This window comes from Schistocerca piceifrons, chromosome 6 (genome assembly GCF_021461385.2).
Source record: "Schistocerca piceifrons isolate TAMUIC-IGC-003096 chromosome 6, iqSchPice1.1, whole genome shotgun sequence".
Taxonomy (NCBI): domain Eukaryota; kingdom Metazoa; phylum Arthropoda; class Insecta; order Orthoptera; family Acrididae; genus Schistocerca; species Schistocerca piceifrons.
In genome coordinates this window covers 110073238-110088281 of record NC_060143.1, presented here as the reverse complement: position 1 = coordinate 110088281, position 15044 = coordinate 110073238, and the positions used below count along the sequence as shown (strand labels likewise).

At 49.1% G+C, this 15044-nt stretch overlaps 1 protein-coding gene across 1 annotated transcript in view; it reads right to left on the bottom strand.

Moving 5' to 3' along the window:
* Positions 1–10318: 10318 nt before the first annotated feature.
* The window catches only part of LOC124803168 (actin cytoskeleton-regulatory complex protein pan1-like), a 123545-nt gene continuing 118819 nt past the window's right edge, over positions 10319–15044 (bottom strand). Inside the window, exon 2 of the mRNA XM_047264350.1 lies at positions 10319–10932. Coding sequence (XP_047120306.1) covers positions 10319–10932 — 614 coding nt within the window. The remainder of the gene's footprint in view (positions 10933–15044) is intronic.

Below are 15044 nucleotides of genomic sequence, written 5' to 3'. Positions count from 1 at the left end.
CACCGGGCTACGGACACACTGCTGCGGTTCCGGACTGCAGCGCCTAGAACCGCACGGCCACCGCGGCCGGCCTGCCCGTATGCCCCTCTCGTCATGGTACTGGTCGCTCAGCCTCATAACGCATCGTGAAAGATAGTAAAAGGTGTCACTTACGTGAAGAATAGCATTTCTTTAGGCAAAAAACTGAATTTTCTGTCTCAGTGTCTTAGTTTACATGAAGATTATATAGCACGAGTCATTCAAATGGAAAGGGAATATCAAGTGAATTTAGCGAGTCAATTCAGTACCATATGCGGAAGTGACTGCCCTGTCACAGTGTTGTCTAATGTTTGTGAAGATGTTGCCAATTCTCAGCTGTGCTAGGAACACCTCTGTAGCGGTATGCGAGGAGAATCCCGTGCTCGTGTCATAGGAGGATACGGAGAGGAGGCGCGGGGTTTGGTTAATATGCAGCGTTTTCTCCTAAAAGTGGTGTCAAACATTCAGGTGTATCATCTTCCATCACGATTACAGTTTCCTACAAAATACACTCCTGGAAATGGAAAAAAGAACACATTGACACTGGTGTGTCAGACCCACCATACTTGCTCCGGACACTGCGAGAGGGCTGTACAAGCAATGATCACACGCACGGCACAGCGGACACACCAGGAACCGCGGTGTTGGCCGTCGAATGGCGCTAGCTGCGCAGCATTTGTGCACCGCCGCCGTCAGTGTCAGCCAGTTTGTCGTGGCATACGGAGCTCCATCGCAGTCTTTAACACTGGTAGCATGCCGCGACAGCGTGGACGTGAACCGTATGTGCAGTTGACGGACTTTGAGCGAGGGCGTATAGTGGGCATGCGGGAGGCCGGGTGGACGTACCGCCGAATTGCTCAACACGTGGGGCGTGAGGTCTCCACAGTACATCGATGTTGTCGCCAGTGGTCGGCGGAAGGTGCACGTGCCCGTCGACCTGAGACCGGACCGCAGCGACGCACGGATGCACGCCAAGACCGTAGGATCCTACGCAGTGCCGTAGGGGACCGCACCGCCACTTCCCAGCAAATTAGGGACACTGTTGCTCCTGGGGTATCGGCGAGGACCATTCGCAACCGTCTGCATGAAGCTGGGCTACGGTCCCGCACACCGTTAGGCCGTCTTCCGCTCACGCCCCAACATCGTGCAGCCCGCCTCCAGTGGTGTCGCGACAGGCGTGAATGGAGGGACGAATGGAGACGTGTCGTCTTCAGCGATGAGAGTCGCTTCTGCCTTGGTGCCAATGATGGTCGTATGCGTGTTTGGCGCCGTGCAGGTGAGCGCCACAATCAGGACTGCATACGACCGAGGCACACAGGGCCAACACCCGGCATCATGGTGTGGGGAGCGATCTCCTACACTGGCCGTACACCACTGGTGATCGTCGAGGGGACACTGAATACTGCACGGTACATCCAAACCGTCATCGAACCCATCGTTCTACCATTCCTAGACCGGAAAGGGAACTTGCTGTTCCAACAGGACAATGCACGTCCGCATGTATCCCATGCCTCTCAACGTGCTCTAGAAGGTGTAAGTCAACTACCCTGGCCAGCAAGATCTCCGGATCTGTCCCCCATTGAGCATGTTTGGGACTGGATGAAGCGTCGTCTCACGCGGTCTGCACGTCCAGCACGAACGCTGGTCCAACTGAGGCCCAAGGTGGAAATGGCATGGCAAGCCGTTCCACAGGACTACATCCAGCATCTCTACGATCGTCTCCATGGGAGAACAGCAGCCTGCATTGCTGCGAAAGGTGGATATACACTGTACTAGTGCCGACATTGTGCATGCTCTGTTGCCTGTGTCTATGTGCCTGTGGTTCTGTCAGTGTGATCATGTGATGTATCTGACCCCAGGAATGTGTCAATAAAGTTTCCCCTTCCTGGGACAATAAATTCACGGTGTTCTTATTTCAATTTCCAGGAGTGTAGATACGAATCAAACACTTACCTTGTTACTTTGTGACAAAAGATTATTTCAGTACCATAAAAAGTCTTTGGAAATTACCACCTGTCACAAAAGTAAGAAAACAAACACTTTGCACCTCGAAATCAATTGCACCTATGTGCAGTCTTGTGACGTTTAAATAAATCGTCTTAACGTCATAAAATCGTGGTTTGTGAATTATTTACTGGCCGTACTCGGTCGCATTTCACTGGTTGGAAGGCAAAAAGCTTACTGACAAATTTCACAGAAGGAAAAGGGGGACGAAATGTCTCCCACTGAAAGGTCATGTTTTATTTAAATGATTACAAAATCAGGTAAAACGAAGTCAGGTTGTCAGTATAAGCACATTACTGTTGTCAGTATGATGTTGCACTGCCCAGGATCTGTAATGATAAAAGGTCCGTTTAAGTCAGGCATATTGTACACAGAAGTGGAAGGGAGAGCACCACTAAATTCTAATTCGCATGTATTGCATACACACAGAAATTACTGTTACAGTGTACTTATGGAGCCCAATGAGTGAACTGCGTATTTTCCGGAAAGAAAGAGCACTGGCAAACAGTCTTCGCTACATTAGGTTACTTAATCTGGTGTCACTCTGAGCTAGAGTTTATGGTCAGCGACTAAGTGTAAGTTCAATGAACCGGCTGCGAGTTTTGCAACTGTGAAACACTTTCCTACATTATAGAAGCGAATATTAAATTTGAACTAACATTGCGAAAATTTTGTACTTGGACAGCTTAGAATGAAAATCTTTCTGTTTATTGCAAAGGAAAACAATTGATTTTCTAAAACATTGTCTGTCATACACAACTTGAAACAGTTTATGTTGACCATATTATTTGGAAGAACTGACAGCGACGTATATCGGAAGGCAGTAAGATCTCTTATTTTTTGGTTTTGCAGTACTCGATAGCCATTTCTAGGCGCAAGTAAATGAAAAAAGGCAGCGCGTTTTTGTTTTCAAGTAACGTCTTCATCAATTACTTTAGTTTTAATGTAATCTACGAGTTATTACTGATGTTTGATATTAACATGAAGAGGATTCCGTGGAAGGGAAAGAACCTGTTCTTGGGAAACTACTTCTATAATGACCAAAAGGCATCAAATGATCTTCAAGAACAGTGTTCCAGCAGCGGTACGAAGAAAATGATTGTAATAATGATAGTGTTAATCGAATTATCCGATAACTTCACACTTCCCAGTGGATTTTCTCGAACTAAGAAATTTGCTGAATTTGTGAAAATTTCAAAATGGCTTCACATCGAGCCTATAAGTCTTTACATCCTGCTGACATGAGAATAGCATAATCTCCGCTTCAGAAGCTTGCTTCTACTGAACTATTTAATAGTCTCACGTTTTTTCACCGAGACTAATTTTGTAAGCTAAGCACATCACCTGTTACAGCACATTCCTGGGGCTAGGAAATGTGGCCACAATGGTCTGGCGGAACAAACTATCACAGGTGCAATGCATGGATTCAGGCATTTACTTTTAAGAGGCACAAACAGATTTACTTTACCCCCGGTAACATCAAGAGAAAGACGTTATAATGCAGAATCCGCATTAAACATCACGTTCCTTCATTACCAAGTGGGCAGAGCCGGTTTACGTTGGGCCCTTTTTCCACATACTACTATTTTGGGTTGAGAATTGAAGGAAATTATGTTACAAATTCCATTAGTTTGATAATTTTAGCAGACAGCAAAATTGCGTTTTAAAAAATATAGCAGTGAATGTACTCTAACTCGCGACATCGTATGTACCGCGCGCGACACTTACCACTAGGCCACTAGCTGACACGTAGCTATAACAGCTCCAGAAGTCAACAACAATTCCTCCAGAACTACTGCATTCCACAGCGCTGTGGGATAATGCATATTGCCAGGTCAATACTTATGAGAGACAAACAGTTATGCCTTTTCTTTTGCACTGTACGACGTTTTCAACAAACCGATAGCGCAATAGAGTAGCTCAAGTGGAAAGGAACACATCCTATTTAAATTTCTGCATCCTACACTGTTGGCATTTCTGTGTTGGTGGCAGTTACGTGATTTTATTTTGGTGATTACAAAATAAAGATGAATGCATGCACTGGGTAGCCGAGGCAGTTAGTTGCTGATGATTCGATCAACCAAGTAAATGAATTTACTGAACATGCTGCAAATTGATACAGGGAGCCTGTGTGTCAGAATTCCCAGCCAGTGTGGTACAACAGCGTTATGATAGAAAAATGAGCCCCTGAGAAGAGGATTTGGTGGTCTGTTGGGCTGATGATAGGTTCATATACCTATGGTCTGCTTTCAATTCCAACTGAAGTTTCTTTGTGTGTAGTCAACAATGATATGTGTGGAGCTCTACGAGTATTCCTAGTCAGCACTTAACTCTTCGTCATATTATTTCTAGTTCCAACATGCTCAAATGTCGTTGCTGGTGCAACAAAGCCATATTTAACGTTCGTTTTCCCTAGAATATAACAGCGATAGGTGCCGGGTTGGAGTCCTGGGAAGGAAAAAATTAATGTTTCGTCTCGTCATTTCGGTTAAAACATCTAGCTACTGCCGAGAAAATCCGATATGTCACAGTTGACTGTGCTTCGATATATATCTTATTAGGTTCTGGGTTCGAATCCCTGTCCAACACAAAGCTTTACCTCACGGCATTTCAAATAAGTTGCATTTCAAATAAGTTACTTGTTAAGAAGCAATATTTAACATCTCTCGTAGTTTGTCAACAGGGACAATAGATGCTGGGTAGGAATTCGCGTCCGTTAAAAATGTTTGCGTTATGTAATTTGAAGTTGGTATTTGGTAACTGATACTGTCTAAAATCGAGCTATATCAATCACTCTCTGTATGCCTAATCAGGAAAGACTGTTAGTTTCCGTCAGTCACGAAATCTTTGCTTAGTCTGCATGACCTGAATTTGAATCCATATGCAGAACGAGACGGTTCGTCGTGTCATTTGAAGTTCCTACATATTCTCAACTAGCTGCTCGTGAATAACTTAAATTTTTAATGTCATTTTGTGTTAAATAATAAATACGGTATGTTACTTTGAAGAGGAAATAATGAATACGACGAACTTACTACGTGCATTACCTATCTGGCGTAATAATGAGAGTGGTGTCATTTCAGGTATGTTATTTATTGTAACAAATGTGAGCTTACAAGCCTTAAGGACGGTCTTACCTGTGATAAGGTGTTCCCTGATATTTGTAGTATCGTAGTATTACTTTACATCTTGAGTTATTGCGATACAGAGCAGTGTTTTCTAGTGGTGACTTGTTGGAACCATTTTCAATAGGCAAACGACTGTACCATGAACGATTAGAGGACCTGCTAGACAGCTGCGTTATGTGGGTGGCATGCGACTCAGGCGAAATGCAATTCAGGTCGTTCGAATACTTTTGAGCACGACTGTACATTGAAGTTCATAGCTTTCAAGTAGCACTGGTAACTGAGGATTTCTCTGTGTCGATAGTGAATTAAATGCTCAATGGACTTCGTTCACACACAAAAAGATACACATTACAACTTGCGTAATAGAGACTTTTACAGTTAGTTATACATGTGGAGTTTTTAGGTCATATGAACTAAAAAGCCTGATCATCACTATGTTAAAATAGTAAAATTAAATAATATCAGCTCTTGCCTCTTCTGGTCGATGATGGTGAGATACGCGATCAATTAGGAAGTGATGAGGCAAGTTGCGTCATTTTGTGCGCTCACGTACCATTCGAACATTGTTCTTCCTTGCATATCTCTTTCGTGTAATTATGAATCCAACAGCTGTGCATGTTACAGAGGATAGATACGGTGCTAATAATCATTACGTTGAGCAGAATGCAGCCTCATTTTGTCTTCTTTAAGATTTCTTCTTTCCTCGCACGCAGCACGGAGCAGCGACGTCTTTCCAGGAACACAAATGATTACGAACTGTTACGTATTGAGGCTTTTTTGCGCACACGCCAATCTGCAGAGTGCCTCTACTTCACAAGTGGTTCCGCAGCTTATTGGGTCCCAGAACATCCAAAGAATTGAAAATTAAGAGCTTAACAAGTGTGAGATAATACAATTAAAATTACGATTACAATTTCTTTGATGTAACTAATACAAATTTCTGCTCATCCAGCAAAACAATAATGCAATAAAATTACTATAGTCATATACCGTTGATCAGTATAGTAAGAAAAATTAGAAAAATAAAATGATATTTGACCAAAGAAATACAGAGATGTGTTATTTGTGTGTACTGGGTGACAATTATTGAACTATATGAAATAGAATCATCAACTTTCAAATGAAACTTCCTGGCAGATTAAAACTGTGTGCCCGACCGAGACTCGAACTCGGGACCTTTGCCCTTCGCGGGCAAGTGCTCTACCAACTTTTTTTTGTTTTTTTTTTGTTTTAAATCTCCGACCCAGCCGGGAATCGAACCCGGGCCCTTAGGATTGACAGTCCGTCGCGGTGACCACTTTTTTTTTGTAATCTTTATTATTGAACAAACGGAGAGTACATATATATATACACAAAGCAAAAGTTCTTCAAGGTGCCAGTTAAACATATACAAATGAGTGTTAGGTAAACAAATTATTAGAATAACATGAAATACAACAAATTAGAACATATCCTGATTACCTTTTTTTGTTTTTTTTGTTTTTGTTTAAAAATTTGTATTGAACAAACTAAAAGTACATATATATTCACTATGCAGGAGTTCTTCAAGGTACCATTTAAAAATATACAAATGACTGTTAGTTAAACAAAAAAATATTAAAAAAGAAAAACATTAAATACAACAAAATATAACATATTCTGTCTTCTTCCTTTTTTTTAAAAAAAATTGTGTTTGTTTTTGGTCGATGCATGAGAACGTGGATAAGGGTGTTGCATCATGTGACAGGTAGGCATGGTACACCCCAACTTTGACGGGGGTCAAGGAAGACGCTGCGGAGATAACCGGCAAAAGTTTGTCGGTAAGATGGTTTTCGGGTGAGGGTGCTATGCGCGGTCACAACTTTGTACCAGAAGTCAAGGACTGTATGCGGACCACTCCGAAAGAGATATTCTAAAGCCTGTCCTCGAAACCAGATTAGGGTATGGTGCTTAGCAAGAGGGTAGTGAAATGTCTGGGGCAACAACAGGAAATCCGGGGTTACCGTCGTTGGCGGGGCACGGAGGTAAAAGCCCACGATTCGTTGGATGAAGAGCCATACGTTTTGTTTCAGGGGGCACGTAAGACGGTGCTCGTCGGTGTCTTCGAGCTGACAGTCAGGGCAGAGAGGGGAGGTGGCCAGTCCTATGCGATAAAGTCGACTATTAGTCGGGAATTTTCCATAGACTAAAACATACCAGAGTGCAGACACAGACGACGGTAAAAAGGGTGCATGCACACACCCCCAGACCGTGCGCCAGTTAATCTCAGGATGCTGTAGCACCATGGGGTCGCAAGGGTTGGACAGCATAAACAAACGATAATAATCTTTAGTACGGGGAGGACGGGTGACTGGAAGATCGGCCCGAACGTAGCTGAGTTCTATGAAACAATTGGCGACGTAGTACAATAGTGGAGAAATAGGTGCCACATTGATCGGTGGATCGAGAGAAGCTGGTCGGAGGATATCTAAGAGACTGCGTGTTAAAGACGGGACCGGCCCCTGCCAGTGCCGCAACAGAGTGTGGACAAAGAGTGCAGAAGAGCGTGCCCGCACGTTGATGAGTCCGAGGCCACTTTTTGCAGGAGGCAGTGTTAGAGTGTTGTAGCGGACTTTGAAAAGTGCCCCTGTTGACACGAAATATCCAAAGGCTGATTGGAAGCGGCGGCCAAGGAGTAACGGCATTGGGAGGATCTGGGAGACGTGTACCAGTTTAGGGGCGACATAGATGTTGACATAGGACACACGTTGGAGTTGGTTTAAGTTACGGTGCATTTGACCGCGGACATGGTGCCGAATCGACTGCAAAAGCCGCCGGTAAGCCAGGGCCACTGTGCGGTGTGTGGAGCTCGTAAATTCGATACCCAAGTAACGAAGGGTGGCACTAACTGGGAGTGGGGTCGGCACCATAGCCGGGAGGCCGCGCCCAATGTGCATCATAGTCGATTTACGGACATTAAGAATGCTACCAGAAAGACGTCCATACTGGTGGATCCATTGGATGGCGTCATTGAGTTCCGTGGAGGAGCAGGTGAGAAAGAGGAGATCGTCCGCATAAGCCCTACAGTGAAAGGTGTGGTCACGCAAAGTGAGGCCCTGCAGTCTAGAGGTAAGTCCAGTAATGAGGGGCTCAAGGGCAATGGCAAATAGTAAAGTAGACATAGGGCATCCTTGACGCACAGAGCGGCGTATAGGAATCGGTCCTACAAGCCTCCCATTGACTTGTACCATCGAGACCGCGGGAAGGAGTAACCGGCGAATGGCATCGACAAAAAGCAATGGGAACCCCATACGTGTCGCCACCATGAGGAGGAATGGATGTCGAACGCGATCAAAGGCACTCGTGAAATCGACGGATACCAGTGCTGCACGAAGGCGACAAACCGACGCCAGTGCAATGAGGTCACGGCATTCTCCTAGGGCTGTTTGTAAGGTGACCCCACAACCACGTGCAGTCTGCTCAGGTGAAAGGACCGTAGGTAAGACGGTGCGTATGCGCGCTGCTAAGAGGCGTGCATAGATTTTATAGTCTGCATTCAGTAGTGTAAGGGGGGCGATATGCAGAGACATGAGACCCTCCCTTCGGTTTAGGCACAGGTAGAAGAATGCCAGTGACGAATTCAGGTGGAATTGGGAAGGACGGAGTAAAGAGTTCCTGAATCATTTCCGTCCAGCGAGGAAGCATTAACGTGGTGAACGCCCGGTAAAACTCCACTGGGAGACCATCTGGTCCGGGTGATTTGTTCTTGGCCCCTTTGTTGATCGCATTTACCACCTCTTCTGCGGTGATTGCAGACATCATGGACGTTGACTCCGCTACTGTGAGGGTCCGATCAGGGGAAGGACGGAGATCATGAGGAATGGGCGTCGCCATCGGTTCATCATCATAAAATTGGCGATAATGTTCAGCAAAGGCGGACACGACCGCCGCCTGTGTTGTGTGGTGAACACCATCGGAGGTCGTGATGCTGGGGACGAAAAGCCGACGTCGACGACTATGGTCGGATGCGGCATGGATTGTGGATGGGGTTTCGTCGTGGAGGAGGTCTTGTCGTCGGGAACGCACCACGACACCATGCAGTCGTGCACGTTGAAGAGAGAGGAGACGAGCTTTAGTACGTGTCGTTCCCTGTGGGTGTCAGGTGATGGAGGGAGTGCATCGAGCTCACGGAGGACGGCGTAGTGAAAATTTGTGGTGTCTCGATGCCATGCTGCTGCTTCCTTGCCACATTGTATGAAGGCCTTTCTGATCGCAGGTTTGGCACATTGGAGCCACCAATGGAACGTGGATGTGTATTGCGGAAGGCGTCTTTCGCAAGACGCCCATGTAGTGGCAATACATTGTCGGCAGTGTGGATCATTAAGGAGGGAGGTATTAAGCTTCCAGTAACCTCTGCTGCGCCACACTGACTGAGGTGGCAGAGCCAGGGAGCAAATGACGGCGCAATGGTCCGAAAATGCAAGGGGCCATCGTTCAGCTTGGGCGACTTCATTGCCGAGGTGAGCAGAGACATAAAACCGGTCCAGTCTTCTCGCAGAATGTGCTGTATAATGGGTAAAACCGGGGGTATTGCCATGAATTTTCTCCCAAACGTCCACTAGATGAAAATCTTCGATTAAGGTGAGCAGCGCCGGGTATGGCGAATAACCAGGTACTTGGTCCTGCGGATGGAGGACACAGTTGAAATCGCCTCCCATGGTAAGGCGATCATAGCGTCCAGAAAATAGGGGCGCCACGTCATGTCCGAAGAAAGTGGACCGCTGCCGACGGTTCGTGGAGCCAGACGGAGCGTAGATGTTGATGACGCGCGTGTCGAAGATGGTAACAGCCATGCCTCTTCCACAGGGAAGGATTGTCGTGTCCGTGAGTGGGATTCCTTCGCGTATGTAGAAAGCCACTCCACGCCCTGATTGATCACATGTGGACGTGTATGAATCGTAGCCGTAGACTGGTGGTAGTGTGGCAACGCGTACTTCCTGAAGAAGGGCGACGTCGACGTCAGAGGCCCGAAGCATGTCACATAGGAGTTGCAGCTTGGGTGCAGTGCCGATCATGTTGATGTTCAGTGTGGTAAACCGGTATGTTTGTTTCAGTGGTGGTGGACGCGCATCTACCATCACCAAGGGAAGTAAGAGGAGGGCACCGACAGGAAGTCCCGTCCCATCAGCTGCAATGCCTCGCTTTTGATGTTAACAGGCAGCCTCGTCCGGCGGAGGTAACTCATCCGGAGGAGGGGGCGTACCTTCCTCAATGTCGTCGGCCCATGCTCCTGTGCCGTGGGTCTGTCCAATGTCCATGGGAATTGCGTCGTGGTGAGAGAGATCTGGAGTTGTCGGCGGGGAGACAGGCGTCTCAACCGGCGCACCGATTGTTACATTGTGCGTGGCGACCTCCATAGTGGTCCCGTCCTGCGAAACGTCTTGTTCATCGTGAAAGTTGTCCGCCGACCTCTGCGTGGAAATGTCGCCTGCTTGGGTGTCGTCTTCGTCGTCGCGGGTGGCAACGCTCTGAGAGACCGTGGGTGAACGGCGACGGCGTTTGCGCCTACGTGGCGAGCGTTGTTTGCGCACGTGTTCCTCAGTGTCGGACGACGGCAAGGAGGAGCGTCGATCTGGTTCGAAGGCGTCGGTGGGTACAATGAAATTGTCAAACAGGTGTTGTGAAGATGTACTGGTCTCCTCAGCGTCCGGTGCGGGAGCCTGTTCGGCGGCAAGGTTGTCAGGTGGGACGTCTGTACCGTCCGTTGGTGACTGGGACGGTGGGACGTGCCGATCGGAAGGACCGGGCGACGGACTGGACGAAACTGTAGACGTGGCAAGAGCCGCTGCGTAAGTGACCGGTGGGGCGGTCATCGTGGGTGTGACGGACGCTTCCGACAACGGGAGCTGCGCGACACGTCGTTGAATGCATTCAGACCGTAGGTGACCTCCTTTCCCGCAACCGGAACAGGTCCGAGGTTGGCCGTCGTACATTATAATGGCACGGCAGCCTCCGATACGTAGATAGGAAGGCACATGTTTCTGCAACTCGATGCGGACCTGTCTAACACCGTTTAAAACTGGATAGGTCTGAAATTGGACCCATCGTTCGGCAACATGTTCCAGAACGTTGCCATAGGGACGGAGCGCCTCGATGACGTCTGCAGGTAGTTCGAACGGCAGTTCGAAGATCCTTATCGTCCGTGTGCCGAGACCTGCGTGATCGACGGTAACGGGTCCGACGTTGCCGTCGGAATAACAGAAGCGCAGTCCACGTTTTGCCTCTTGAAGCACCTTGTCGCACGCCGCATCGTTGATCATTTTGACGTAGACGGTACTGCTAACTATGGACAAGTGGATACCAATTAGATCCGTTGGTGGTATTTTAACTTCATCGCGTATAAATCGTTCTACCTCCAGGGCCTTGGGTCGGGCGAAGTCAGAACAAAAGTTGAAACGTAATGTCTTCTTCCGATAGTTGTGCGCCATGGTCTAGAAGGAAAACGGCACTTACAGCGGCCGAAGTAAACACAAACACACCGTGCGCGCCTCACCCGCAGCGCTCTGGCGCGTGACCGCCTCGCAGCACTGCCGGCGGCAGACTGCCCAACTGAGCTACCGAAGCACGACTCACGGCCGGTGCTCACAGCTTTACTTCTGCCAGTACCTCGTCTCCTACTTTCCAAACTTTACAGAAGCTCTCCTGCGAACCTTGCAGAACTAGCACTCCTGAAAGAAAGGATATTGCGGAGACATGGCTTAGCCACAGCCTGGGGGATGTTTCCACAATGAGATTTTCACTCTGCAGCGGAGTGTGCGCTGATATGAAACTTCCTGGCAGATTAAAACTGTGTGCCCGACCGCTCAGTTGGTAGAGCACTTGCCCGCGAAAGGCAAAAGTCCCGAGTTCGAGTCTCGGTCGGGCACACAGTTTTAATCTGCCAGGAAGTTTCATATCAGCGCACACTCCGCTGCAGAGTGAAAATCTCATTCTGGAACTTCCAAATGGTTTGCTTAAAGACGCTCAGACTGCACGGTTGATCGCGGGACATGATGGGAATTAGTATGTGCTTACGCATGCGCATTAGCGACGAAGCTGACTTTTATTTGGATGTGTTCGGAAATTTGCAAAATTGGCGCATTTGGGGGACTGAGAATACGCATTTTGCGATCGAGAAGTCTCTTCACCCTCAATGGGTGACTGTGTGGTATGAAAAGTCCAGTCACAGAGTAATCGGTGAGATGTTCCTTGATGGCATGGTGAGTACTGAACAGTACGTGGTTTTAGAAGATGGTTTCATGCCCATTATCCAAAGTGACCCTGATTTCGAGAAGATGTGGTTCATGGAAAACAGTAGTCGACCGCATCGAAGCAGAAGAGTGTTTGATGTCCTGGAGGAGCACTTTGTGGACTGCATTCTGGCTTTCTGGAGTACCCAGAGGCCACTGGCACGGGCCGCGATTGGCCGCCATATTTTCCAGTTCTGAACGCATGCGACTCCTTTCTGTGGGGCTATATTAAAGACATGGTATACAGCAGTAGCCCCAAAACCATTGCTGAGCTGAAAACAGCCATTAAGGAGGTCATAGACAGCATCGGTTCTCCCACACTTCAGCGGGTCATGCAGAATTTCGTTATTCGCCTGCGCCACATCATCGCCAATGCTGGGAGGCATATTGAACATGTCATTACCTCAATCCGAATATCTGTGGTGACGTTTATGTGTTGAATAAAGTGTGTGCACGCTGTAGTTTGTAACTACGGTTTTTTTTTCATATAGCCCATTAATTATCGCCCTGTAAGTTGGCTGTGTAGTTACATTAGAGCTGGTCGCATTTTGTCTAGGATGGGGCCCCTCCACGCCCACACCAACGTGGTGACCAAACCAAAAGTTCTACTGTCACCTCCGTATAACATGTTAGTTTTTGAATCAGGAGTCACAGGATGCGGGCTGTGATGTTATCAATGCGTCTGGGTAAGATTACTCATTTACATGGTCCATCAGGAGATAGAAAGTGGACGAAAGCGATCGAAGGGTAGCGGTTGTAAGGGTAGAGGAAAAAAAGTGCCAAGGCAAGCGCCAAGGGAGAAAACCTCTGCGACAGTAGGACGGGTAGTAAGGGCAATAGCGGCTTGCTAGCTGTGACAGCACATGTAAGGTGAGGTATCGTGCATCGTTACCTATGTCGCTGTGTGTTCGTTATAGCTGGGTCAGTCCGGGTGCTCAACTGGGCTCGTGTGGATTCTCCTGGGCCTGTTGCAGTGGCTTCGTCGCGCTCACGCGATGAAGGCTGCCTGTTTGGCTTCTCGGTCCCTTGCGGGGGCCGCCCCCGCGGCTGTCGGCGTCGCCGCCGATACCGCTGGGGCGGCAGTTGTCTTCTTTGCACCTTTCACCTGCGGTGTTGCTGGGGCAGCCGCAGGGATAGGCATGCGAACGACCTTCTGCGAGGTCGCAGGAGTGTGCGCAGGTACTACTGCACGGAGACCTTTTGCGAAGACTGCACGCAGTTGCCTCAAGGCCTCTTCCTTCTCTGGGGCCACGGCGGCTGCGAAGGCAGCCCTCTCTGCCGCCATGGAGGCTTTGAGGGCTGCAGTGGCCTCCTCCACGGCGGTGCCGAGTTCGAGGCCACAGTTCTTATCGGGGGCGCGAGCTGCACCCGACTGCCCGCCTCCGCGCGGTCGTCCCCGGTCCTGGTAGGTGGAGCTGCTTCTGCTCCGTCCCTCAGCTGGTCTGCGCCCTACGTCGTTGCTGACGTCGTCTTCTCTTGTTCCGCTGCGTCGGTGCGGCCGCGGCCGCCTCGCCGCCGTCGGCACGGTGGCGACTTGAGAAAGCCGGGCAGCCGCGCCAGCTGGCGACGTGCGGACCTTCAGACCGGACACAAGTCGGCAGAACGTTACTGCCACGGTCGCAGGCGCGGCTGTCGTGCTCGCCGGAGCACTTGACGCACCGCGCCGCGTTGCGGCAATACATCGCGACATGGGCCTCGCCCTGGCACCTGAAGCACTGGGGCCTCTATCATAACCGGGAAGACCAGCAAGTCGAATATGTCGCTCTCGCCGTCGGCCGTTTGCACGGTCATGGCATAGAGAGGCGCCCTATTCTTGTTGGTTCGGTTGTGCAATCTTGCGGTTGCATTACCAAATCCCGCTCGCAGCAACCCTCCCGCACCGCTGCCCCGTCAATGCCCTAAGGTAACCCCCTGAGGAGTGCCTTAGTCGTCTTCTTCCTTCCAACGGAAGGTGCCTTCTCAAGCGCTGGCGGCGCGTCGACAGTGTGGTCGCCACTGCGACCTCGATCGCCCTGTGGTCAGCCACGTTTGCTGCCCGAACGCAGATCAGCGAGTCTGTATCGACAGACTCGTAGACCAACTCGCTCTTGGCGCAATTCGTTATAGTGTCTAACAGCGCTGTCCACCCGCCTTTGCACTTGACGTACAGAGGGGGGACAGGCCGCGACTCCTCGGGGCTTGCTTGCTTGATCGGCAGACTCAGTGAGTTGCACGACCGAAGGACCCTTCGTAGCAGCAGGTTTCCGCTGCGCGTACTTCTTTCCCATGCTGCAGAGCGCAGACACGACAATCTGCAGGCGTTGTGAAAACAACACACGACAAATTGCTTTCCTTGGCGCCCACAGCACAGAAACCTCTTCACAGTCTCTCAATGGCCGAGTAAGCGTAGCGCGCAACGGCAGCGATGCGCACACCTCGCTGGCTCAGGCCGTTCTGACGCGGTCGAGCTGGTCGCAGCTGACTTTATGAATATTTATATTTGATGGACGCTTAGAGATGCCCGCCGATGAGGCGAAACATTTTGACCACCGCCCACCGCGAAAAAGAGTGCCGCCTGTTGGTGCCATGGATGCGTGACACGGTATCCAATATAAGCGGGGAATAATTCTAGCTACGGTTTGTGCCGTGAACGGGGAAACCAGCTGAC